This window comes from Gadus macrocephalus, chromosome 7 (assembly GCF_031168955.1).
Source record: "Gadus macrocephalus chromosome 7, ASM3116895v1".
NCBI lineage: Eukaryota > Metazoa > Chordata > Actinopteri > Gadiformes > Gadidae > Gadus > Gadus macrocephalus.
The window spans coordinates 12419541-12447130 of NC_082388.1; the positions used below are offsets into that span (position 1 = coordinate 12419541).

The 27590-nt window shown below is 44.3% G+C and overlaps 2 protein-coding genes across 2 annotated transcripts in view; both read left to right on the plus strand.

The window, feature by feature from the left end:
- ltbp3 (latent transforming growth factor beta binding protein 3) overlaps nucleotides 1–13977 on the plus strand; it is a 41770-nt gene extending 27793 nt beyond the window's left edge. Inside the window, 19 exon segments of the mRNA XM_060055668.1 lie at nucleotides 89–166; nucleotides 562–687; nucleotides 1568–1699; nucleotides 2105–2227; nucleotides 2404–2523; nucleotides 2736–2858; nucleotides 3722–3844; nucleotides 4715–4834; nucleotides 5088–5216; nucleotides 5618–5788; nucleotides 6156–6239; nucleotides 6902–7030; nucleotides 7717–7854; nucleotides 8674–8814; nucleotides 10405–10533; nucleotides 11874–12035; nucleotides 12476–12580; nucleotides 12869–12997; nucleotides 13715–13977. Coding sequence (XP_059911651.1) covers nucleotides 89–166; nucleotides 562–687; nucleotides 1568–1699; nucleotides 2105–2227; nucleotides 2404–2523; nucleotides 2736–2858; nucleotides 3722–3844; nucleotides 4715–4834; nucleotides 5088–5216; nucleotides 5618–5788; nucleotides 6156–6239; nucleotides 6902–7030; nucleotides 7717–7854; nucleotides 8674–8814; nucleotides 10405–10533; nucleotides 11874–12035; nucleotides 12476–12580; nucleotides 12869–12997; nucleotides 13715–13866 — 2414 coding nt within the window. The 3' untranslated portion in view covers nucleotides 13867–13977.
- A 5344-nt stretch (nucleotides 13978–19321) lies between these two features.
- Nucleotides 19322–27590, plus strand: part of sptbn2 (spectrin, beta, non-erythrocytic 2) — a 70267-nt gene continuing 61998 nt past the window's right edge. Inside the window, 1 exon segment of the mRNA XM_060056229.1 lies at nucleotides 19322–19861. The gene's annotated coding sequence lies outside the window, so the exon portion shown is untranslated.

The window sequence follows — 27590 nt, forward strand, 5'->3', positions numbered from 1 at the left end:
AGTCTATTCTGTTTAAAAATTAAACATCTTCTCAGAAATGTATGCTTTAGTTAGTGTAATCATGACATACATTTTTCTTCTCTTTCAGTCGCCAAACCCACTACTTCACCGATTATTAGGCTCAACCCACCATACATCCCCTTGGAAACTCAGACCAAAGTATCAGGCAAGTACTTCTACTACTCATATGGATAAGCCGAGATCACCAGTATATGTTGACTTGTTTACTATTCATAGATGACAAAAATTTTCAAGGTGAGATGTGGATATTAAATACACCTATTTTAGGTGAAAAAGCTGTTTGTGTATCATAGATATTGTCAAGGATAGAAAGGTTCTCAACTAATCAAAACGAGAAATATGATATAAATGTATTATTTGCGTAAAAAAATCATATGGAAATGATAATGATGACAAAGATAATTGTAATAATAATAAACCATTTTCTATCTTCATTGTTTCTCTCCTCCTCGTCTTCGTCATCATCATTATCATCACCGCCATCCTCATTATGATGATGATGATCATCATCATCATGGTCTTCATCCTCCTCCTCACCAGAGACGGACGTGTGTAAGACGAGCAGGTACATCTGTGGCCACGGGGAGTGCGAGAGCACGGCCAGCGGACACACCTGCCACTGTAACCCTGGTTACCGCCTGCACGCCCACAGGAACATCTGCATAGGTAAGAGAGTCCCGTGAGGTCACGGAATGAGGTCACGGGATGAGGTCAGGATGGGATCACAGAGACATCCGAGAGTCAGGTTGTGTTGTAGATAGTACTTAATAGCACCCATATAAAGCGCTTTCCTGAATACTGAAAGTATTGCTTCAAAGGGACCATCACATCATATGAGTCACAGGACAAACATGAAACAAATGTCAGCGGTTTATACAATACCATTAAAGCTACCATAGTTAGCTTAAAAAAAAGCAAGACATTGAAACGTATGTCTGTTCAATCCCCCTGACGTATAATCACGAGTTGAATTATAATGGGTGCAGGACTGGTTTTGGCCTGCCTTTTTTTGGTCTGCCTCTCCCTCTGTTTCTACGCCATTGAGAAGTGTTGCATTTGACCTCCCCTGTGATTGACAGGCCAGATGGATTCTGCTTTGACAGTAAACTCAAACAGATATTCACGGAGTGCATTTCACTCACTACTAGCTGACGGATAGCTATGGCATTTCTAGCAAATTACACTCAAATAATAGCTCTTGAATCGAGCCCACAGCCCCATCAAAAAGCAATACGATCTGAGCGTCAGGGAAGCCCTTTCCCATCAGAAGGAGGACTAAGCCCTCTTAGAGACAGAGATGAAGGACAATTATCAAGTACAGATCTATTTGACTATTCTACATCGTTGTACTGGTAAACTGTGTACCAGTACAACATTGATGTTGTACTGGTAAACTGTGTAGCAGTACAACATTTATGTTGTACTGGTAAACTGTACTGGTACTGGTAATCTAAATTAAATGTATTATTATTATTAAACTGTGTACCAGTACAACATTGATGTTGTGAGGAATGCCCCTGACTGGCCTGCTCCTTGTGTGTGTCAGACGAGGATGAGTGTGCGTCAGAGCCATGCGGGGCTGGCAGGGGCACCTGCGTCAACACAGACGGGGCCTACCAATGCCACTGTCACCATGGCTACAAGCCCATGGTGAACCATGGGAGGCTAAAATGTGTAGGTGAGTTACACGTTGTTCACGTTTAATTGGTGAATGGAATTCATGTTTCTCAAATTGATGTGCCGGAAATGTGATGTCTTCTATCTGATTGTGATGTGATGCGGTAATCCAATCTGTTATCTGAATATAATTGTTTCAGAATCTAATATGAATCAAATCTGCATCTAATGCAATATGTTTGGTATCTGAATCTAATTATAATCTAATTTAATCAGAAATGCACCTGAATCTGCCCTTTAACAAGTATAATTTCAACATGACAAATTTCTATCAAATTAGAATCATATCTGAATAGCATATCATATAATGTAATCTGAATCCAATGTTAATCAAAAATGATCCAATCTGAAATCAATCTGAATCTAATGTGAATATGATCAGATCCCATTCGTCTGTGACCCCCAGATGTGAACGAGTGCTCTAAGCAGGGCGTGTGCGGGCCGGGCGGGCGCTGTGTGAACCTCCCTGGCTCCTATAAATGTGAATGTCACAAAGGCTTCAAGGCCCACCGGACGCAGACATGTGAAGGTGAGGCCCACGAGGACCGCCGTCTACCCCCCCCTCCCTGAAGGACACCTGGTGGGCCGGAGGGTCCGGTGGACGGTCAGGGTGGTAGACTTCACGCGGTGAGGTTCTGGGTTTGATTCCCGAGGACCACGGTCTGGTTCCCCTCGAGGTTCTGATGACGTGTGTGTCGGTTCCAGACGTGAACGAGTGTGCGGACCCCAACGCGTGTCCCGGGGAGCAGTGTGAGAACAGGCCGGGGTCCTACGAGTGTGTTCGCTGTCGGCCGGGCCACGAGGCGCGGGGGGGCACCTGCTACGGTGAGGACGGGCCTCCTTACTACCCCCGCATTTCACCGCGTTTCTTGTACGTGTGTGACCGATAAAACTCTTGAATCTTGCATCTTGAACCTTTTCTTCTTCCACCTTGTTCTTTGTTTTGTCATTTTCTCCGTCTCTTCTTGAACCGAACCGCCTTCGTACCGCTCTAATCAAACCTCCGTACTGAATGTGCTGCGTCGTGTCTCCGCCAGACGTCGACGAGTGCCAGAAGGCCGGCGTGTGTCTCAACGGCCGCTGTGAGAACTTCCCCGGGACCTTCCGCTGCCTGTGTGACGAGGGCTTCCTGCCCTCCGCCGACAGCAAGTTCTGCCGAGGTCAGACACAGTGCCATGGGTCAGACACAGTGCCATGGGTCAGACACAGTGCCATGGGTCAGACACAGTGCCATGGGTCAGACACAGTGCCATGGGTCAGACACAGTGCCATGGGTCAGACACAGTGCCATGGGTCAGACACAGTGCCATGGGTCAGACACATTGCCGTCGGTCAGACACAGTGCCATCGGTCATAGATGGCTCATAGATGGGTCATAAGCTCCAGACGCCACACTCTGGTGACGGGACATTACAAGTCACCGTCCACTAAACTCTCTCCGTTGAGACAGCATAGTTTACCGCATAGCGACACATTCTTTAATTGTGACCTGATGACTAGAGATCAAGCTGGCTGCCGTCATGACGTTAGGGGAGGCCAAACTCTTCCACTGTGACGTCATAGTTAGGGGAGGCCAAACTCTTCCACTGTGACATCGTAGTTAGGGGAGGCCAAACTCTTCCACTGTGACATCGTAGTTAGGGGAGGCCAAACTCTTCCACTGTGACGTCAGAGTTAAGGGAGGCCAAACTCTTCCACTGTGACGTCATAGTTAGGGGAGGCCAAACTCTTCCACTGTGACGTCATAGTTAGGGGAGGCCAAACTCTTCCACTGTGACGTCATAGTTAGGGGAGGCCAAACTCTTCCACTGTGACGTCATAGTTAGGGGAGGCCAAACTCTTCCACTGTGACATCGTAAAGAGGGTATTAAAACTAATAGTATCACGATATTTGAATGTATTATTTCATGATCGTCCAGATATTGATGAGCTTGAGGATGCCCTGTTGTGTGCATATTATTATGAGTGGCAGTCGTGTGTATTTAATGTGTATTAATTAATATACATTGAATGTTTTGTTCAGATATTGATGAGTGTGAGGACAACCGGCTGTGTGCCAACGGGCACTGTGTGAACACGGAGGGGTCCTTCCACTGTCGCTGTTATGAGGGCTACCAGCGCACACAGGAAGGGAGTCACTGCGAAGGTGAGCATAGTCTTCGTCATCACTGTTATCCCTGCCTCATGTGGAGTTTTAAACTTGATATTGTCTCTGTAGGAGGATGAACCTCTCCTGCTCTCTCTGTCTCACTGTTTGTCTGCCTGTCTGTCTCTCTTTTCCTCTCACACTCACTCACTCTCTCTTTCTATCTCACCCTGTTTCTCTTTGGATTCATGAAAGCCGTTTTTGTTTTTGTTGAGACTAGTTTGTGGGTTTCTTAGGTTCGCTGAAAGACAACCCCCAACAGCTAGCCTGGTGCTGTGTGTTTTGTGATTTATAAAAGCATTTTTAATTTAAACATAATCCAATTTGACAATGTTCACTCATCATCTGATCAAAAAGGTCTAAGAAAATAATAACTTGTTGTTAATCGATAGCATCCGTTGGTCCGTTGATCAACAACAGTGAAGAAGACGTTAAACTCTCCTTAAAACTGGCTTTTATAACCATTTATAATTCAAATAAAACAAACATCATTCAGACGGAGGGAAACATTTTGTCCACTTGGTTCTGTTGACGCATTCTGGCCACCCTGCACACCTCTGGCAGGCCACAGCGGGGCTACTGTCACCTCCCTGTTAAGTCACTCACGGTGTGTTGTGATGTAGAGAGCACACAGCGGACCCGACCAATGAGAGCGCAGCACGGTAATGACAGGCCTAGGCCGATGGGAGGATGATGTCGTCTCCATGGGTTAGTTGTTTTGTTGCTGTTGCTCTAGGTCTGCGTAATATGCTATCAGAGAGAGGATCTGGGCAACTCTTTTTCAAAGTTTGTACTGGTTTCCAGTCGTTCCATGGTGCTTTACTCTGACCCTTCCTCATTTTACAAATCCATTTCTTGTCTTCCCTGCAGATGTGAACGAGTGTGAGAGGGCGTCTATCTGCCACCGGGGGCGCTGCATCAACAGCATGGGCTCGTTCCGCTGCGAGTGCCAGAAGGGCTACAGGCTGGACGGAGGCCGACGGTGTCTGGGTGAGTCCCCGCAATTCACCCATGTCCCCACAAACACACACCAATAGAAACACACGCTGGACGGAGGCAGATGGTGTCTGTGTGAGTCCCCACAAGGAACCCATGTCCCCACATTCACACATCAATAGAAACACAATTTCAGTCATATATGCTACGCCGATTTTCATGGATTCTCAATGGAAGCGCTAAGTTATATGCTATGTTAAACGAGTGGTTCCAGAGGAGTTTGGTTACTATGCCGTATCCTCCCCAGACATCGATGAGTGCTTGGAGGACCGAAATCTGTGCAAGCCCTTCGGGTTGTGTAAGAACCGGCCGGGGTCGTACGTGTGCGAGTGCAACTACGGCTTCATCCTGTCTGAGGACAAGCACAGCTGCGAGAGTAAGCCTGGCTGTATGACGCAGTGTTTCCTGTATTGTAATTACGATAAGAGATATGTTGTGTTTTTTATCGGATGTGTTGTTGTTATAGATTCTCCCGAAGCTCTATGCTTTTCCCCTAGATCCTAAAAACAAACTAATTGTAACATTCCCTTTAATAGAATCTGAACTAGAATCTGAAAAATATCTGAACCGCGTGCAAACAACATTCAATAGCGATGTTCCCTGCTCCGAAACCTAGAAACAGACCAGATGATGATGGTGTGTTCATGGTGTGATGATGAGCTGTTGATGGTGGGATCATGGTGTTTGATGGTGTTCATTGCGTCTTTATGGTGGGTTCATGGCCTGTTACCGGTGTGTTAACGGTACGATCATGGTGTTGTGTGTGTCTCCCCCTAGTGGTGGCGGTGGAGCAGGAGGAAAAGAAGGAGTGCTACCTGAACCTGGACGACACGGTGTTCTGCGACAGCGTCCTCGCCACCAACGTCTCCAAGCAGGAGTGCTGCTGCTCCATCGGGGTGGGCTGGGGAGACCACTGTGAGATCTACCCCTGCCCTGTCTACCACTCCTGTAACTACACACACACACACACACACACACACACACACACACACACACACACACACACACACACACACACACACACCACCACCACACACCACACACCACACACACACACACACACACACAAAAACACACACACACACACACACACACACACACACACACACACAAACACTCAAATATAATCAAATCTATTATCATTTTACTACCAATTGCTACAACTATTTCTACCATAGTTTTATAACTATATAAACAGCTACTTTATATCCAAACTATACAATTTTCGTACTTTTTACCAAATCGATCATAATGATATAAGCCAAACCTGATTGGTTGATGTGGTTGTGTGTCTGTCGTTGTCGTTCCCTCCCAGCTGAGTTTGGCTCCCTGTGTCCCGTTGGCCGAGGCTTCTACCACGAGGAGGGAACCACCGAATACGGTCTCTCCCTGCACCGGGGTAAATATCAGCCAACGCTTTCTCTCTTGGTTCAATCTCGGTTCTCAACACTAGCTTTCACCCCCCCCCCCCCCCCCCTACCCAGCCAGCTAGCGTTTAGATCCAAGATGGAGGCTAGGTAAATACCATCCAATAATCCAGCATCCATGGCCGCTGTGTGGTAGCGCCTGCTTGCCCTAACCCTGCCCTTCCTGTTGGTTGACGATAAGCACTTCTTGTTTACGCCCAACGTGTCTTCTAACCAAAACAAGCAATTTCAAAGGTGGTTTGAGCTCAATATGAGTGTGCTTCATTGTAGTAGAATCACAGAATTGGGTACAGTTATGCTCTTAGCATAACTGTGTACTATCGGTTTATTGGACACAATAGTGCACATTATTTCTTTGCACATTAACCACCAACCTCAATGTTGATGAGGTTAATGCATATTTTTTCCTACATATTGCAGATATTTAATTTTTAGGGATTTCTATATTGATACATTTGTATATAGGTCAAATATGCAAACATAATATGCAGACTTCTTTTGTATTTGTAATTTGCCTTGCTCATCCCTCGGGGATTACCCCTTGTCTTTACATTGGGGTCCCCCCTGTGGCGGCCCGTTCTGGGTGGCGGGGGTCACCAGCTGGTATATAAGGGGTCCCGTGTGCTATCCACAGACATCGACGAGTGCGTGCTGTTCTCCAACGAGATCTGCAAGGAGGGCCGCTGCGTCAACACCCAGCCCGGCTACGAGTGCTACTGCCAGCAGGGCTTCTACTACGACAGCAACCTGCTGGAGTGCATCGGTAACTATGGCGATACCGAAGCCAGCAGCACCAACCAGCCGTCACAAAGCACATGGCATGTGTAGCAATATAAAGATATGCCCAAGCACATACATACTCACGCACACACACAAGCACACACAATCGTACACATACTTTTGTTATTTGAGTTGAAAAGATTGACAGAGTGCCTTGAAAAGCGCTATAATACCGCATTGGACTTAACTCTTAGCGTGTGATAATGACACTTTTATCCAGAGTGACCCACAGTAAATCTTAATTATTTAAGAGGTGCGTGTCTTAATGAGCGGTCAGGGGTTAGACCTCTGCAGACGGCAGGGAGTCACATGACCACTAGATGATCCTGCCCCACCATTGGATGTGTGCCTTTGCCCTCCACTTTGACCACGGCCCTTAAGCAGATTTTAAGTCACTGTGATGAGGTTTGTGAGGTGCGCAGACTGTTCAACCGAGATCAGAGCGCTTATAGCCACCTCAGGCCGCAACGATGCCGTAGAAAATTCTGAATTTTATCAAGATTTCAGAGTTACGCGGCATGCTTCAGATCGCAGAATGAAGCGTGCACGGGTTGGGGGGGACGGGAACTAGAAACCAGACGGTAGTATCCTTGTTCCCTGCTGGTCGTTCTGATGTGTGTGTGTGTGTGTGTGTGTGTGTGTGTGTGTGTGTGTGTGTGTGTCCCGCAGATGTGAACGAGTGTGACGACGCGTCGCAATGTCACCACGGCCAGTGTGTGAACACCAGGGGGGCGTTCTACTGCAGCTGCCAAAGCCCCTGGAGCCCCGACGCCACCAAGAAGAAGTGTGTGATCGCCACCGTGTCCGGTGAGCCACTCCGTCCCCAACACAAACACACGTTACGAAAAAGGGTGTGTGGAAGTGGGATGTTAAGCAAGGGTGTGTGTGTGTGTGTGTGTGTGTGTGTGGGTGTGGGTGTGTGTGTGTGTGTGTTTTGTAGGGCTCCTGTGGGTGTGGGTGTGTGATTAAGTGTGGGTCTGTGTGGGTCTCCTGCGACAGGTTTGATTATTAATTGTGTGTATGTTTGTTTGTAGTACACCATTTGCGCGTTATGCAGTTAACATCAGCTTTTGAATTTCTTGTTTTATTTATTTATTTAACGCATCCTAATTATTCTGTTCAAGTTCTGTATTGCACAGATTATCTTATCTTATTATTATCTTGTTATTTGTTGTCCTTGATGTTAATTACATTAATTGCACATTTTATTCCCATATATCTAAGGATAAGATATTGTACAAAGCAATTGTATTAAGAGCAGCACACACCATGCAGCATTGCAAAGCTTGGGCCATCTCAATTTATAATATAACAGCCTAATATTACCTCATCAAGCAAACATTTGACTCATTTCACGACGTCCTCTTCTTTGTGTCGCTCGCTCCTGATGTGGGATGTGTGTGTCGTGCAAGTCCTGTCCTTCTTCTCATGTGTGTGTCATTCTTTGAAAGTTCATACATGGAGCTGAATATTACCCCTCTTGGGACAAATAAAATGCAATTTTAATTCAATACAATACAATTCAATTCAATTCAATTTTAATTGTATAACACTACATTACAGTTTCAAAGGGCTTAACAGGCCATACATTTATGACCCCCCCCGTGACTCTATTTATCCCCTCAGGTGTGGACGAGTGCCAGGACCCGTCTAACTGTAAGAACGGCCACTGTGTGGACACCCCAGGGTCCTACTATTGCATCTGCTCCCCCCCCTGGACCTTGGCCACCGACCGCAACAGCTGCGTCACCCCTGAGGAGCAGGCCGGTGAGTGGAGCCACACCCCCAGGAAGTGATGTCAGTGAGGGGCAGGAAGTGGAACTGTCAGAGGGGAGGAGGGAGGGAATTGTTGATTTGGGTTTTAATGAGTACTCATGTGTACTTAATCCCTGCTTTGTTGCATAAAATACATACAATGAAATAAAACATTATTAGCATAAGCTATTAATGCTAATAGCTATTAATGCTGATGATGCTGAAATAATGCTCATATAACTAGTACGTAATACTAATACCAACAGTACAGCAGTGGAGTATAATGTACTGAATCTTTATCTATGCATTGTGGGTCATCTTTATATGTGTGTGTTCTGGTTTCGTCTCCATATCTGAGATACAGACACACAACTACAAACCAGCTTCCTTTACTTACAAAATAAATCTCTTCCACTCGTCTGCTGGGGGCGTTTTAAACATAGAGTAAAAAAATAAAATTAGACAGGTTAATAGCAGCCTGTCATTCCTTACAGTGAGTCTTGGTTATATTGTTCAGGGTCAGAGTTAGCTCTTTTCAGAAATTATAGGTCTGTAGCTATAATTTCAGCCAGACTGAAAGGTATTTATAAGAAATATTTCACCTTTTTCTTTTTAACCACAAAGGGGAGATTTTTTGTTTGGATGATAAGAATTCTAACTACCTTTCAACAGGTATTTCTGGATTTTTCATGATCAATCCAATCCGCAAAACTTTTGTTTTGCACTTGACGATGTGGATTTGAAACAAATGTTTGACAAATGTAGAAGTCACAAACAGATAAATTGAATATATAAAGGTCCCATTTCTCTTAGTCGTCGGCATTCTAGTGAATATCATGTAACATGCTTGCCAAAAGTGCTGTGCTGGTGGAGGGTAATTTGTAGCGATGTTACTCAGGAGACTGTGTTTGAATTCTTTGAAACGTCTTCAAGTGACTTTCCCTTCCAACCTCCACCTAACCTCCACCTAAAAGCTTATGTTGATCTTGAGAAGCACCACATTTCCTGGTACAATACAGTTTCATCCTCTTCCGGGACATTTTTTGCAACCTTGGCACAAACCATCCGCTACTGCCGCCTTAACCCAGCTAGCTAGCGTCCATCTTGGGTAATGCTACAGAGTGTGAACAACCAACACTTCTTCATATGCAGCAGCAGCAACTAAACTACCCCACCCAGGGTCAACCAGCATGTGCCTGCCACACCACCCGGTATATCCATACATCTCGCTAGGTCACAGATCCTCACCCCCCCAGCAGATGTTCCTTAAGGGCGCCACACACTGTACAAGTTCTACTTCAATCACAAGGTCCCCGCAGTTTCTCCATCGTCGCAAAACTCTTTTCTAAACTCAGCTGACCATCTGCCGACTTGGAATGGTCTAGGTGACCGATGGCGGTATGAAATAATTGCCATCTGATCCACAGAGTCTACAACTCTGTGGATTGTTGTTTTAAGTTGTAAACAGTTTAGGAAACATCAACCGTGATCGGGCTGTGCGGCTAGCCTCGCGACGCTACAACATCCGTAGAAGACAATCACGACGGCCCAGCGTGTGGAGCAGCCCGTAACTTAACCCCTTGTATGCGGTGCCCTTTACAGATGTGAATGAGTGCCAGGACCCTTCGTACTGTAGGAATGGGAGGTGTGTCAACACGCCCGGCTCCTTTCACTGTATTTGCAACCAGCCCCTCACCTTCAGCGCTGCGCTCAAACAGTGCGTCTATGACGGTGGGTAAATAATAAATAATCAGAATAAATCAACTGTACGGGACTCCGCTCAGGACCCATCACAATGAGTCTTGGCTTATCTCACCATCTGCCACTCATGGTACACACTTTACAACCACTTTGTCCCAAATTTGTTGATGAATTTGGCCAGTGCTGGTTTTACATACAGACACCTGCCCCGCCTGCTTGCTCTATACAGATTAATGCATGATGCTTGGTTACTGTGTTAAATGCATAACTTGTTTGCCGATTCCATTGCATGCTTGCCTCCCTCATATAGTCTCTGCTAGAAAAAGTTTGTATTGCTTTACAGCAGGGTGTCTAGAACTCTGACCATCTATCATAAAGTTGTATTGGACGGCATTTAAGTTTGATATCAAATTAATATACCGAATTAAGCATGAGGAACTTATACTAACAATGTGGGAATGTGTGGCAAGAAACGCATGTAGCACGTTTGATCAGTTAGCATGGTACTAGCAAGTTAGCTAGGTGTCATCGTTTGTTGTTCATTTGTGTTGGTAACAAGGTTCTAGGTTTTACATTTCTGTAAGTATTCTCTGTCAACTCTATGCTGCATATTCTAATTAGGTACATGAATTCTATCGATGATTGTGCCCACATAATGAATAGCTTTGATTAAATGTTATGTGAGAATGTGCTATGTATTTGTTTATTCAAACCTCAATGGCATGTCAAGATGATGTCGTTGTAAATGTTTTAGTTTTTTCATCACAACACGTTCCTTACGTTATCTTTAAGTTCAATTTAAGATAGAATTAGCCTACCAGCTTTGCACAAGAAAAGACGGCGGAAATGGGAGAATACACTTTTTCTGAAGCACAAACTCTAAGTATACTGGTATAAATATGTTTGTATAATTACATGTATTTACAGTATCATTTAAAAGACTCGCAGGTGTGAGTTTGATTTGTCATAACAAGCCATTTGCAATGTGCCCTGCCCAGTGACATAGTGACATCAGAAGTGGGAGTGTCCCCCCTGATGGGGGCTGGATAGATCAGTCCACCTAGCCTCCCTAGGGACTGAACCAACTGGCAGGCTTATCTATCTATCATTCTGGTGTAAACTCCACCATACATATACTGTATATATGTAATTTTATTTTATTTACACATTTTATTTAAAATGGTTGCTACTTGTAGCTGAAATATCCAATGGTTATTTTAACACAATGTTGCAAACCATTAAGGGTTAAGTTGGTCAAAAATAAATAAACATATATATACATCCCCCCCCCCTCATTTCCTTAATAACACCACATGACCCTGCCCCCTTCTTCTTCTTCATCTTCTTCTTCTTCTTCCTGTGTGACCCAGACCGCACGGCGGCCCACAAGGATGTCTGTTTCCGGCAGCTGGACGAGGACCTGATCTGCAGCATGCCCCACAACGACCTGGTGGTCACCTACTCCGCCTGCTGCTGCCACTACGGCCGCGGCTGGGGGCCCGAGTGCCGCACCTGCCCCCCGAGGAACTCAGGTTAGCTGGGCGGAACCCCCTTGGCGCAGTGCAGGGGTAGTATGCAGCAGTGTTTAGTCTTTGAGCAGATATTTTAGTCCAGTACAGTACAGACATTGGGGTTTGTTTGAATCCAGAACCTCCTGGCTGGTGGGTCAAACACCCTAACCACCACAGTAACGAGAGCCGCTCTCTCTCCTCTCCTCTCCTCCCACCTCTCCCACTTCTCCATCTTTCTCCTCCCTTCGTTTTCCTTTCTCTCCTCTCTGCCCTGCTCCCCTCTATCCTCTCCTTTCTCCTCTCTACTTTTCCCTCTCCTCCCTCCTATCCAACTCAACTCCACGCCTCTCTTCTCTCCTCCCCTCTCTCCTCCCCTCTCTCCTCTCCTCTCTCCTCTCCTCCCCTCTCTCCTCCCCTTTCTCCTCTCTTCTCTCATCTTCTCTCTCCTCCTCTCCATCCAGTTTTTTTCACCCGCCTCTGTGAGATGCACCTGGAGACAGAGTCAGACGGCGAGTTGGACTTCCTGCCTGCCTTTGCTTACAACCCGGGTAGCTTCTACAACCCAGGTGAGGTCTCACCAAGCATTACTCAACAAGGGGCCTGAAGGTAGATCGTGAAAACACCATTCTTGTCAGAGGAATTCTTCCATTCATGCATGCTTCTCTTCATTCGCCGAGGATCTTAGTGGCTAGTTCATCTCCATACAATTTATTCTGAGAGGTCCCATTTTGCAGATTTATTTCATTAAAATGTATGAAGGATTGAATATGAATGAGTTTTGGCCGTAGCCTACTGACCTTCACTCCACCCCCTCTCATCTCCCTCCCCCGTCCGTCCGTCCGTCCGTCCCCCAGGTGACAGCTCGGAGGAGGACTCAGACGAGTGCAGCTGTGCGAACGGCCGATGTGTGCGCTCCTACCTGGGCACCATGTGTGAATGCAACCCCGGCTTTAGGCTGGACTCCACTCGCACGCGCTGCATAGGTACACATGCACAACACACACACACACACACACACACCATTTTATTGTTTTCTCTGTTACCGTGGTTACTGTCTTCCAGTGGAAACTAAACACGTACTTGCAACTGTAGCACCTAAGCAACTCAACCAGGGCTCTGTGTGCTACGTTGGGGTGTGGCATGTGCGCACAGGGTTCTGACAAACCACACAGGAGCGTCTCGAGGCCTAGGTCACAACATGTTAGTTCCACGTGTTGACTTCAACAAATGAATGAACTTTTATTTTAATTTTTTCTCTATATCTAAGGCAGTGAATCTTGGTTATTTGACTTCATTGTGTATTTGGAGGATTATTAAACCATTGGAGTAGAGTTTAGCTATTGCAGCTTGCAATAGCTAAACCTAAGCAACTCAACCACCTAAGCAACTCAACCAGGGAACCATGTACAGTGTACATGGTTCCCTGGTACATTGGTCAAAAAGAATAGACCATACATATACATATGTACAATATGTACAGCTTATACTGCTTAGACCTAAACATAGATATCTAAATCATGTACTGTAAAAACATTTAATACTATGTTTGAATGATGAACATGCACCCAAAAACACATAGTATTTAATGTATATACTATATATACATTTAATACTATGTTTGAATGATGAACATGCACCCACACACACACACGCCTGCAGATCGCTCTGTTGATACATCTCTCCTTCTCGTGTGTTTCCAGACATCAACGAGTGTGCAGAGCCAGGGGTCCGCTCCAACCCCTGTAAGAACGCCCGCTGCGTCAACACCAAGGGCTCCTTCTCCTGCGTCTGTAAGCCCGGGTTCGGGCCCACGCGCCGGCCCAACATGTGTATGCGCACCAAATTTCAGTAACAGCCGCCCGCGCATCGCTTAAGTCCTTCTGTTTCTATATACCGTGCATGTCAGCGCGCGCGCGCCCGTGCTGCACTCCTGTTTGACGGATGAGATGCGTCACTGTGCTCGGTTGGCCCACAGTGGTCCTATGAAGCGCCCCAGTCTCACTACCAGCCGTTGATGAGTCATGGCGACGTGTGACATCAGAGCCGGGGGCAGGCTGGTTCCATTGAGATCCGTGCGTTGCGTTTGGGTGAGGTCCCCTTTTGAGGTCACTAAAGGGGGGACTTTGAATTCAACAGTTGTGGCTCATCAACGTCATGGCTGGCGGTGAAATAGGGGCCCCTTAAAAATTTGTCTGGTCGATTTTTGTTTCGTGGAAATGTACAAATTCTATCTTTGGCTGCTCTTTCTTTACTCCCTATTTGCACATTGAGACAGAATAATTCAGCACAGACAACGCCTTAGGTTTGTTTAATTAAATGCATCCTGTAATTATTGTTTTGTCCAATATCTTTTTTTACATGTGCATATTTTTTGTATGTAATTGCGTCCATGTTGTCCCTTTTCAGTCTCAGTATTTGAAAAGACTTTGAAAGTAAATGTTATTCCTACGACAGCCAAGTAAATAGTTCATTGTATAGGGGTAACTGCTGTTTGTTTTTAACTTTTTAAATAAACATGTTTTGACAATGGGTTAATTCATGATTTAAATTGATTACACCGGTGATGTTTGATTGATTGTACAGTCATTTCCCCCTGCATAGCTAGTAAGTCCTGCTACTAGCTGTTTTTATGGTGTTTATGAAAGGTGAGTTAGCTGATCATAAATCAGATAACTCACTTTCTTTTTGCTTGATTTCTTTAGCTAAATGTAACTGAAAATAAATCAGTTCCAAAAAGTTATAAAATAGCGGGTATCGAACCAAGATACTTGATGCACTTATTGTCCCATAAAACCTTACATTGATTCTCCTGATATTATAGTCTATGTTGACGTACCTGACGTTTCTACACTAACCAGGAACAAATTAACCAATGGTGAGCTTTGAAACCCCTGTGGCATGGTCCATGGAAAAGTGTGCCAAATAAAATGATTTAAAAAATAATACGATGCTCGGTATCGGCCACAAGAGGAGGCTGTTCGTCTGGTGCATTAAAAAACTGTCCCATGTACATTAACATTCCCACTAGCAGTGGACTACTGTGTTATCATAAAAAAAAAGTTTATGTTGCAACACATGTAAGGCATTAACCACCCTAAGTGTTTTTCAAGTTAATTGTTGGTACAAACTCAAATCAATTCAAACAGTGTTCTCTACTTCATAATTCTTAAACCAAACCATGTTTTAATGAGGGAATAAAGCAGTGTGGCTGTAAACCAAAGCCCTTGTATTCGTATTACTGAATATATTGTCATTCTTTGTTATTATTATCAATTAACAATTGAGGGACACCTGGATGAATTTAAAATGCAACATTGACTTCAAAGGAGAAGGAAAGAACTCTAAATGTCTCAAGTTGCATTTGAAATGCTGATGATTGACAAAGCAATTGGCTAAGTGAAGTATGACAAGACAATGTCTGAGGACGTCTCATCCTCACAGAACGGCCTCCATCTTGGGAGCACAGCGAGTGACGTTGCTTTGGCACCATTGTTCTTCTCTGTCCTGGTTCCATTCTGTCGAATAATTATATCATTTTAAAATAGCCCAGCGAGGTGACCTCCAACGGAACATCTAGTTTAGGAAGAAAGAAGGCTGCAGAAGGGGTAAAGGAGAGATAGAGAATGTGCAAGAACCGCCATGGAAATAGTCTTGCTGTCCTCCGGAGAGGGGTTGAAATGTGGCGGAGGAATATAAATATCTTTTAGTAGGTCGGGTTGACCGGAGGCACAAGAGCCCTGGCACTGAGCTCACACAGTTTGGAAAGTTTCTGGGGTCTTTGATAAATATAGCTTGGGTAGATGAGGGGACTAGGTAGGCACAGGTAGCAGGCCCAATATAGCCACATGGGAATATTATACTTATGTTTGGAGCCGAGGCCTACATTCATTTTGTTTGGAGTAGTAGTCTACATTCATAAACTGTGCCTGCTGCTACTTCCTGCTGGGTCTTCGTCTGTCTACGTCTATAACGGTTATCGATTATATGGCCTATTTCTCTCTTCCTTCTTTTTTTTTGCATCATTTCTATTCAACACACATGATACAGAGAACATTCAACTTGGAGAATTACACTTGTTTGACTTAAATGGCCTCCATGTCTTTGCTAGACATTGTTGTGAAATACCTCTTCACTGTGATAATACATATTTAAACATTAGCACCCCACATTAAATGCATCTCATACATCCCTCACCGCCAATGAATAACAATACAATAACTGTAGTATTAACCAAACATACTTTGTGGCTCATACCTGAGGACCTCCCCAAAGTGCAATAGGAATAAAAAAAAAGAACGGACAAGAATACTCTGTTCTCAACAGTACTCTTGCTGTAATTTTGACCATGATAAATATATTTTTTCCATTGCCTTCGGCTGAGGGGCTGCAGCACCAACCAGTAAACTGTTCATCTTTTTTTGCTATTAATAGAAGAATTCTCAATAAAGAAATCATATCTCTCTCTGTCATATTATCAGGAAGTATACCCAGTTAAGTGCAGGATCTAAAGTAAAGCTACTACCCTCACCTTAATCTACTTTTGAACATTCTTACAGATAACCAGGAGCTTTGGGTCCCCAACCAATACGTAGGCTATCTATGGAAGTATATCTGTCTCTTAAAAAATAGTAAATTGCCATAGTCCTACGTCATTGCAAAAGCAGCCAGATAATCCATTCCATCAAACTGAAAGACCCTGTAAAATGTCCAAACTAGCCTTTTAAGAGTTAGCATTAGACGTTAGTGTTGTCCTGATGAAGCATGAGAAGTTAATGAATTCTCTCCAAATACCTCAATTTAATTTGCATTCTACTGCCTTTGGTATAGAATGCATCATACACAGCCAATTGATTCTACAATATTAAAACATACTTAATTTTTTTAAGAAAAAATAAGAACTGACTTAATGGATGTCATTATGACAGGATTTTAAAAGGGTCCACCTTGGGCCTCATAACTGGCTTGGATCACATGATGTACAACTTCAAGGATGGGATTAGTTCACAAACATACACACACACACACACACACTTGGTGGAGAACCTTTCCTGCTGGCAGGACAAGGACCTCAGCGAGACAGGAGTTGATGGGAGGCTTTGGGAGGAGGCAGAGGAACAGCGCCCCCCTCAGGACGATGGGGCCCCTGAGGAGAGGTTGTGCAGCTTTCAGTACTTTGGTGTCCCCATCGCACATAAATGAAACTTGAACTTGATCCTGAACTTGAACCTTATATCATGGAGTCAACACCCCGTCCCACTAACAATGTTCCCTTTCCGCCTGACCATGTCTCCTGACGATATCATCTGTCACCCTTGGGATAACCCCTGACCCCCAAAGATGTCCCCTGTCCTGATGTCCCTGGCCTCCTGATTGTGTCCCCTCCCCTCTATAGTGATCAGACAAGGGGGGGAGGAGGGGGGGGCTGGGGTGGTTTAATCCAAACTGCTGTTATCTGCAAAAAGCTTCCTTTCACCAGCGCGGAGCTGGCGGCCGCTAGCTGCCTCATACCCTCTACTCAGCTTTCTCTTTGTGTGCCAGGCTTGGGATGAGCTCCATGGGGGGGGGGGGGGGGACTGGTGTGGACGGGACGCAAACCCAGCAAACAGATATTGTCTGTGTGTGTGTGTTTGTGTGTGTGGGATCATGTGTGTTTCTGGTTGGATATTTAGTCTGTTTTTGTCTTAGTGTAATGTATGATTGTGTCTCTTTGTGTCTGTACCTTTGTAATTTTTGGTTTCTTCTTGTGTATTTGGTTGTGTGTTCAATGTATTTGTCTCTGTCTGTTCAATTTGTCTCTACATTTTTGGTTTTGGTGAGTGGGCTGTGTCTGTTGTCGTCTGTTTTAGTCTGAGTGTGTGTGTGTGTGTGTGTGTGTGGTTGTGTATGTGTGAGTGCGTGTGTGTTCATGGATGTGTGAATGTTTATGTCGATTAATTTGTGAGTATGTCCATGCAATGTGACTGTGTGTGTGTGTGTGTGTGTGTGTGTGTGTGTGTGTGTGTGTGTGTGTGTGTGTGTGTGTGTGTGTGTGTGTGTGTGTGTGTGTGTGTGTGTGTGTGTGTGTGTGTGTGTGTGTGTATCTATGGATGTGTGCTACTCTGTGAGAGTGAGGGATTTTGTGTCTGGATCTGTGTCTGTGAGTGTGCCTGTGATGTAAATGGTCACAGACACACATGTAAACACACACCAATACACACACCATAAAGAAACACATGTTTTTTTCCAGGCTAACCCTAAACAGACTCCTGCTGCTTCATGTTTTAACAGTTGAATTAAAAATGGCATGCAGTATCTGTCAGAGCTTACGAGCGCCGATTCAATTAAAGTCTAGCACAGAACTGCCATCAATGACCGTTCATGTCCTTATCATGAGACCCAAATAAAAAGAACAGTGCTATATTCAAATCTTTGGTGGTCAATAAAAAAGGTTCACCATTACTTGGAACTAAACATTTAAGTGTACTGTTCCTTACTCATCCCTCCATTTCTAAATATAGTCCCAATATATTTCCCATTAGAGATTCATAAATACCATCTTATCTTATCATATAGCTGGCCCATATAGTTGGCCATTAAAATGTGCAAGATATAAACAGCCTGGCGTAACACTGTTTGGGGGTTACTGATGACTCATGATCAGTTCTGAACAGGAATGGTATTTTATGGAAACGGTTAGGCCTAGTATTGAGAAAACGACTCCTTTATTCCTTCCTCACCTGAAATAATGTTCTTCTAGCCTTTGGGGTGTTTTTTAATACATTGTCAAGCTTTTAATCCATGTTCAAAATATGTGGAAAATTAGAGAATGTCCAGGCTATGCTGAAACGTGGAAAAATAACCTACTAATCAGCAATTTAGTGGGTGACAAAAATAACCAATTCAATATTATTATTTATTTCTATATTTTCAGCAGATAATCACCACATTAACCAGGGTATGTATTATGAAAGATGAAACATGTTGGTCTACATCCAATAATCCGTTCTACTAAAGAATATTACGAAACGTTACAGTCAAAAGACAATACCTATACCGGCCTATCGTTCTATGGTGCGCTCTCCTTACATCGTATATGTTGATGAAGCACACCCAAAAGAGCTGATCGAAAAACAATGTGGTTAATAAACACTGTCTGTTCTGATAAAAAAACAAAACACAGGGGTGTATTACTGGAGGTCTGTTTGGCTGTCTGTATGAGTCACACCAATTTTAGCACCAGGGACAGCACCAGCGGTAGGGAACAGGCCAGGGCATTCTCTCCTCATATGAGCATGTGTCTACGGGGTGCTCGTCCACCACCACTCTACTACACGTATGATGCAGTCTCCTCGACATATTCAACGTGATCGACTCGACGTATGACCAGCAGTCAGCCACCTCCTATCCCACATCATAACTACACTCATTCTTTCTCCTCCCACTTGAACGGGAGAGTAAAGGTACGGCCGTCGGATGCTCGGGGGGCACAGGGAAGCATCGGATATCCCGTGTGATCATTCATTTTGATGGGTTTTCATGATTCGCTAGTACGGCTACCGTTCCCGAGCACCACCACGTCTAGTGTGGGCATCCCTGAAAAAAACACTCGTTTTGTAACATGCGGTGCTGCACTGCCAGCAGCAGTTCCTCATGTTTTCAAGGATACGGATTTAACAGAAATATACTACTATTAGTCTCACCTGGGATTTCTGTTTACCCATCAAAAGCGCAAGTAGCGTAGCTGAGTCCCGCTGTGCATCAGTTGTAAAGAAAACATTTTTTTTTCCACTGTAACGTTATTTTAAACAGACGCGACGCTGATTTTTTCTCCCTCGACCGCTTCGTAGCCACAAGTGAAGAAATAACGGGTAAGAGTGATTTATGTTTATTTTATTCCACCAGCAGTTACCCACCACACCGCTAACCACAAGCTAATGACCAACCTCTCCTCTCCCACGTCCAGGTGACTGGTGCTGTTAGCCCGCTAATGCTAGCCTTTTTAAATTTATTTATTTCATTTAGCATCCAAGCTAGATAACGCCTCTTCAGGTCTTGCGATTGGGAAACGGTTCAAAGAGATAGTGAGGTTAAATATGTCATTTATTTAACCACTGAACGAAAGAACCGGTTCATGTTGTGTGTATGTGGCTGCAATGGGATGGAGACCTGGGGTTGCATTGGCTGTCTGCTGCCTTTTGTCTGAGTCGGGAGTCACACCGCAGCCACATTTACATCTGCGTGTCTTTGTCCCCTCCGGTAATCCGGCTCTTTCGTTGCTCTTTTAAATCACTTTATAATAAATGCACACCGATGCACTGTGCTTCAGACGAGTCGTGATTGGGTTTCGTGTTAAGATTAATCCTTTCCTTCTGCCTCGCATCTCTAGCGATGCAACATCAGTAGGATGTCTTGAACACTGGTCTCTCTGTGTAGTAATGTTGTGATGTATAACTGCGATTAACTGCGTGACGTGACTCATACTCCCTTGCATGTACATCGACACATAGAAGTAGCCTACACAGTGGGAGAAGTAAAGAATAGTCGTGTGTTGACAAAACTAAAACCCCGTTGGGATCCATCCGTATATTTGTTTGTTGACCAGTACAGTTCTGTCTGATATCTGATTATCCATGTTCCAGTTGTTATTCCTTCATTTTACGACCCCCCAAGCCTTTAGACATTGTATTAGAATGTAGTCTACATGCTGTGATTACATTATAAATAGATTAATCAAATCATCTGCTGTGGACCCTTTTAAAAAATCATCGTCTGCTGTGAATACATTACGAAGACTGATGGAATGGAGTAATCGTCTATGACTAGGAGATGCTAAATATATGGTTCACAGATTCAACAAACGCCCACAGCACCTTGATGTAAATATTTGTTATGAATGAGGAGAAACCAATTCTGTAGGCTACACACTGTGGTGTTCTCCACTTTGAAAGACTATGATTTTGACATATTTTTCAGTTTCAATACGGTACCAATTGAGCCACATGAACATGAACATGAACAATCCTAACAATATGGTTTACCAGATGTACTTGTCCATCCGACTACTTTGACGAGGCCTAATACAAATAGGAGATGTTTCCTGCGGTGTCTGTGCCCTCTCTCGACTTAAATTCCCCACATTCGTTGTCTTTCTAAAAATATTTTTCAGTCAACATTGGGAAATCAGGGAACAGAATGAATTTAAAATATTCATTGTAAACAAGTGGTTCTGGTGATGGGATAAGGCTTTTGAAACTAATCATACTTGAGATAAGAACAGTATTCAACATAGGTAAGACCAGCAATTCAAAGAATGTTCTGGTTTCCGCAAGGTAAAAACATCGACATTCAGAGGAAAGAAAACGTCTTTGTTGACCAGGTCTGCTAAATGACAAAATGGAGAATGTTTTTTGGTTTTGAACTGGCATTCAAACTCAGCTGAGTTTAATCATACGTGTTGCACAATCCTCCAATGACAAATTATTTCAATACCCCCATACATAATATTTTTTATACATTATATATATAAGTAAATACACTATCAAGGTTAGAAAATGGAGGGGATCTAAAACATCAACAACAGCAACATACCTTTTGTGTTATTTTTGCCCTTGTTTCACAGGGGTTTAAAATTGAACGACGTAGGGATAAAACGTGACTATCAACAAAGCGGACGAGGGCCTTGTGTCAATGCAGGTCCCCCTAACATACTGCTGATGCCCGAAATCTCCCCACCGAAACAGCTTGTTGCAATTCCTCCCATTCACATCAGTCATTGAGCTGCACTCAACCATAGCATGATTCTAAAGCCCTGTTCAGCCACTGATGCTATCACATGTCCAGATCCTCCACATTCCTCCCTCAGGTCCACAACTACAAGGTACAGTGCTTTATTCCCTGAGCTTTTTAGTTCACTTTCCACCCCCCCACGCTTTCAAACTAACTTTGTTACAAATGGTTGTGCACCTTTTATAAACCCACTCTAATTTCAAACCAACTAAACTAGGGACCAAATTGATCACCTGCCAGGAGCCAATCATTGGATAGTTGTCTATCTGGCAGGAAAAAAAATTCTGGATTTCATGATAGCTTGGCAAGTAGATTATAACAATCCAGAAGGCAAAAAGTCAGAATTCAAAAAGCACCCGACCTAAGAATAACCAAGCTTTCTTAGAGCTGAAATCTTTCAGATCAATTCACTACCAAAGAACGGTCGTGTATTTACTCTAAACAAACATCTCTAATATCTATAACAGAGTGTGTCATTTCCCAGGGGCCATTGCTTTTATGATGCGGGACACATGTCCCCGCCTTCTTAGGCCAATCGGAGGGTAGTCACGGGATCAAAGTAATTTCGTATCAGGGTAACAGCCATTTTACAGCCCCTACGAGTTCACATAATTACTTAGTTCAGCCATGTCTATTTAAGTTCAAACCGCATCTGTATATAATCAACACATGCTTATTAGTCCATCTGCATGAAGATTGGCAATTTCTACATAATGATCCCAGTTGTTATGACGATAACCCTATGCTATAAATACAGGCAGCGAAATTTACTGCACAGAGTTGCGAAGAAAAATGCTAATATTGCCAACAACACTGATGTGTTCAAGTAATTCTATGTACGTCCTAACACGCCTCTTCTCTTTTTTTTGACACATCCTCCTCTTTTCCATAAAGAAAAAAACCTGTGGCTATATTTGGGAGTACTTGGAGTACTGTCCCTTTTCTGAAAGTGCTTTTCGGAGCACTGATTGACCATGAATGATCTTTCTCCCAGGTGAAGTGTCTCATGCTCTGCTATTTTGTAATATAAGAGAGTGGTACTTCATATCGCGATCTGCAGCATCTTTTCCAATTCTGCTGCAAATGTTTGAAAAAGTGGGACCATTGACCCTTGTCCAGGATTTGGGTTCAATATTGGTGAGTGCTCTCCACTACAATAGACAAGCATGATTTCATATGTTTGTTATCGGTTCAGGGCTATATTTAGTTTGGTTGGCCATTCAAAGTGGCCTAAAATGAGCCAATCTGGTATCTACAGGAACCACAATGACACAATGGCGCAATGATCATTCGTTTCTCAGTCTAATCTAATCACCTTGTAATCAAATTTGACCAATTAATACAAAACATATTGCCTACAGGCAGGGAAGAGGGTGTTTTGAAAGGCTAATAATATCTGTTGCAAATTAGGATTACTCCGTCATTTACCATATTGTACAATAATTACCGTACTCCCTTACCATACCAGCAGAACAACTTCAGGATGATTTGGATATTGGTCCAACAATGAAATAAATAAATGGACCATTGCATCTGTTGGGAGACAGGCCTTGTTGACAGCGCTTCCGGAAGAATTGACTCGAATGATTTCAAAGATTACTTGAGGCCAGCAGACAATAGATTAGCGAGATTTGAATGAAAACCCCCATTTGTTCTTTTTTTTTTATAAATCGTCTCAAATTGGATTCCTTGGGTCCCCAGGGGAGGAAAGCTCCAGCTGGTCTGGAGCCTGGCTGCCATCCCAGAGGGGCCGGTCCTGAATATTCCTGGTTTAAAACACAGACCTTAAGATCCGGACTCACTTAGCAACAGCAGCAAGCAGCAACCAGCCGGGTGTCTATTCTACTGCTGTCTTCTCCTACCATAGACGTTGCGTTGCCAATGGGAATCTAAAAATGGCTCATCTGAGCAGGCTAATGCTACATGGGTCCAACGTTTGCTACAGCATTGGGAGGGATTCAGTATATTATGCAGATATTTTTACTTCAGCATCCGATAGTTAAAAAAATGATAGACCTATATACAGTGAGCTGTATTTCGAGGTCCCTATATCCAGTAGTTTGGCGTGTGTGTCTAGACCGCTGCATTTGGTTGGAAAATAAAAGTATTTTCTGAATCAAATGGGATTTACGTTTCAGATAAAGATTTTGAAGCAAAAGGTGACCATCATTCATGATACAGTATAAAGTATCCAAACTGAATGCTTTAGATGTTATGAACATACCATAGCATGTTCTCAATGTTGGATCAGTTATTGCTGAGTGACATCAACAGGCTGCTTAGTGTGGATTCTATATAATGTGGACAGTTAAGTATAGTATACTTAACAATTATTTGCCGAAGGTAAATAACATTAGCGGTTTATTTGTTTTTATTAGTGTGACGAGAAGACCGTCACGTGCGAAAACAATATCCAGAGTTTGAGATCTCAATCATGGGATATTACCCAATATTGGTAAATATCCCATGATTGAGATCTCAAACTATCTATCTCTGGATATTTATCCCGAGATAGCGAACCAATGAAATTGCGCCATCTTAGGAGTTTCAAGTGTAGCATATTGATACTGTATATACTTTCATGGGGGATATTAGCATGGAAGTTAAGTTCTCTGTAGTCTTTATCTTGGAAGTGTTATGCTCCGTCCTTGGTGTAATTAGAGTGTGCTGCCCGGCTTTCCTTCAGATCCTGCTGCGATGAGAGAGATATGGACAGATCCATAATTAATGTTCTATATGGTGGACCTTTGGATGCGCCTTGTGGGAAACTGTGCCTGCCTGCTAGCTTATTTCACACACACACACACACACACACACACACACACACACACACACACACACACACACACACACACCACACACCACACACCACACACCACACACACACACACACACACACACACGTGTGTGGGTGTGTCAGCGCATGCGGAGCATGCTTGCGGTATAAGCGCTTGACGAATGTGAGGCTACAGGTCCACAATGGCGTGCCACTGGTCTATTGAGCCAGGGATCAGAGGGCCCGGGTGGAGGCCCCCCGGTTCCATGTCCCCACCACCGCTCGTTTTCAGAGACAGGAAGGGCCGGAGCTGCCGGTCACCCCCCACTCTCTGCTGACTCCTCTATTGTGCAGGGGTCCGCATCGCCGGGGAGGGCTTTGTGAACCGCGGCTGGGGGTCTGAGCTGTCACTGTCACATGCCCCCACCCCCAGCAACACCACTACTGCCACCCCCAGCACCACCACTACTGCCACCCCCAGCACCACCACTACCGGCTGCCTGCCAAAAAACTTCTACCCAACCGCATAAAAGCCACCCTCAGGCAGCACCACCATTAAAACCACCAACACTGGCACCCACCTCTACTTACTACCACCGACCCAATACCACCCCAACCCCCACCACCCACGCTCTCTTAGTCCTCCTCGTTTCCCTGGCTCATCAGAGTAGCTGGCAGGCTGAAGCAGAGCTGGAGGGAGGGAGGGAGGGAGGGAGGGAGGGAGGGAGGGCTCACCCCCATGCTTGCTGAGAGGGCAGTGGTTTAGCTGGCAGTGTACTTTACAGGAAGGCTCTTAAACCAAAGCACTGTGAAATGGAACCCCTGTCTAACATTAGGAGCCAATGTCCTCGGGCAGATTGTTCTTTACTATAGGTTAAGGCATCATTTTAGATTTAATCCATTCTATAAATGATATGCCAACTGCTCGTTGTTAACAGAGCCCAAGCTCTTGGAACGCATTTGGTTTGTCTTGACAAACAACTAACATTAAACCGAAATCAATCGATATTTCGATAGCTGGAATTCACGTGTTTGGTTTTTTTCTCTGTATGAATGACTATAATGATGCAATTAATTGTAAACAATTCGTATCAGTACAAATCATCGGTATGGTAACACGACGGTGGATGTTGGTTTAACAATGCAACCACAACAGATGGTTTGAGGCGTACGAGTTGTGTACCAAATCAATCACTGGACAAAACCATCGATCAATAACACAGCCGTCATGTTAGGACGTCAATGTCTCTTCCCTTTCCTAACGCATGAATGAACTGAAAATTTGTTCCTGTGTATAAGCCCTTCATATATGTAAAAATGCTTACATGATTACTTCTGCTGCCAAACTACTGGCACCAGCTACACAGTACCTCACAGCCAGCACAGGCTGTATGTGAACGTGCTAAGAACCACATATCTTGTAGGAACCAAGAATAGAAACATAGTGTCTGATGATTTTCAGCAGAATTGCCCGTGTCGTATGTTGTTTGGTGTATTTGCAAGGAAGTATTTAACGCCACAACTCAGACTCCTCTATTATCTGGCAATGCACAAACACAGGGAACATTTATCTAGGCGAAAGATGTAGGCATACGTCACTTGATCAAATGAAGGGGGAAGAAGGCGTGAGGGGGAGGGGGGAGGAGTCAAACATTGGCTAGCCAGCTGGTGTATGTATAGCTCCAGTCATGGGCACATGTGCCGCTTTGTATTGGTGCCAATTATGCATTTCTCTTTTACATCACCACCCTGGAACATGTATGAATGGCCACCCCTGAACATGTATTTTTGAGACTTGAATATGAAGCGACACTCTCGAGTGTGTGTGATGATGAATATGTATTCCTAGATGACGATGCTGGATACCTAAGCCATATCCGAGCATCTCCAAATTGAGACTTTGTTCTCTCTCCTGAACAAATATAGTCAGGCATTCACCACACCACACAAGATCTGTTGTGTGTTTGCCTTTCCACACTTTATTATAGACATAGTATTTCAGGTAGAAAAATGTAAACATTTGTAGTGGATTTGTAATGGCTTTTTATTAATTTAAGTAGATGTTCTCTTGTAAACCCCATATCAAATCATATTTGAATCAATACAGCTATGTAAATAAATATGTGGGTAATGTACATGAAAATCTATGGAAAATTCTATGGATTTTGAGTGGGTAGGACTTGTGTCTCTGGGATTACATCCCCTTCTGTCGATAGGTGGTCATATGTGTGGATTGTGTGTGTGTCCGTGTGTATGCATGTTTCCACGTATTTGTGTTTGGTTGTGTGTCTACGTGCACTGTGGGGCACATGTCGTGTGCCCTATTTGCTGTGTGTGTGTGTGTGTGTTCCCTGCAGGCAAATGGGTGTGCACGGCTCAATTTCTCTTTTCCTCTCCCTCTGATTTAACTAGTGCGGTATAAAAAAAAACACACCAGATGGGCAGTACGGGTGGGGGCGTGTGTCTCTGAAGGGCTGGTAGAGGTGTGTGTGTGCGTGTGTGTGTGTGTGTGTGTGTGTGTGTGTGTGTGTGTATGTATAGGGTCTGAAGGGGGGTGGTAGAGCGGCGGTACTGCCTGGGGTGCAGTTGTGTCTGGCCTGCTTTCTGAGCTGCAGTCCCATGTGAGTGATGGCCTGATGTCTGTCTGGAATGGGATTTGGCTTCCAGGCATCCAGTCACCCCCCTCTACCCCCTCACCCCCTCAGCCCCAGTGGCCCACTTTCTCCTCCCTTTTTCTATGACCGCACGTTCATTCCTTGCCTACTCCTCCCGCTTTAATTGAAGGCAGCACCTGGGGCCGTGTAGCGCGGCCGAGAGCGTTCTCTTCCGCCAGGCCTTTTGTCATCTGCCCCGGAGACGGGGACTGAGATCATCAAACCCCGGTCGTACAGGTCCATGGCTGTACGACTGCTTCTGGGGGTGCAGTCCGAATCCCCTAATGCTCCACTTTGGGGGCTGGGGTTGTTGCTGCAGGGGCTTCTGGGTATTTTTCATAGTGGGGGATCTGGACACACACACACACACACACACACACA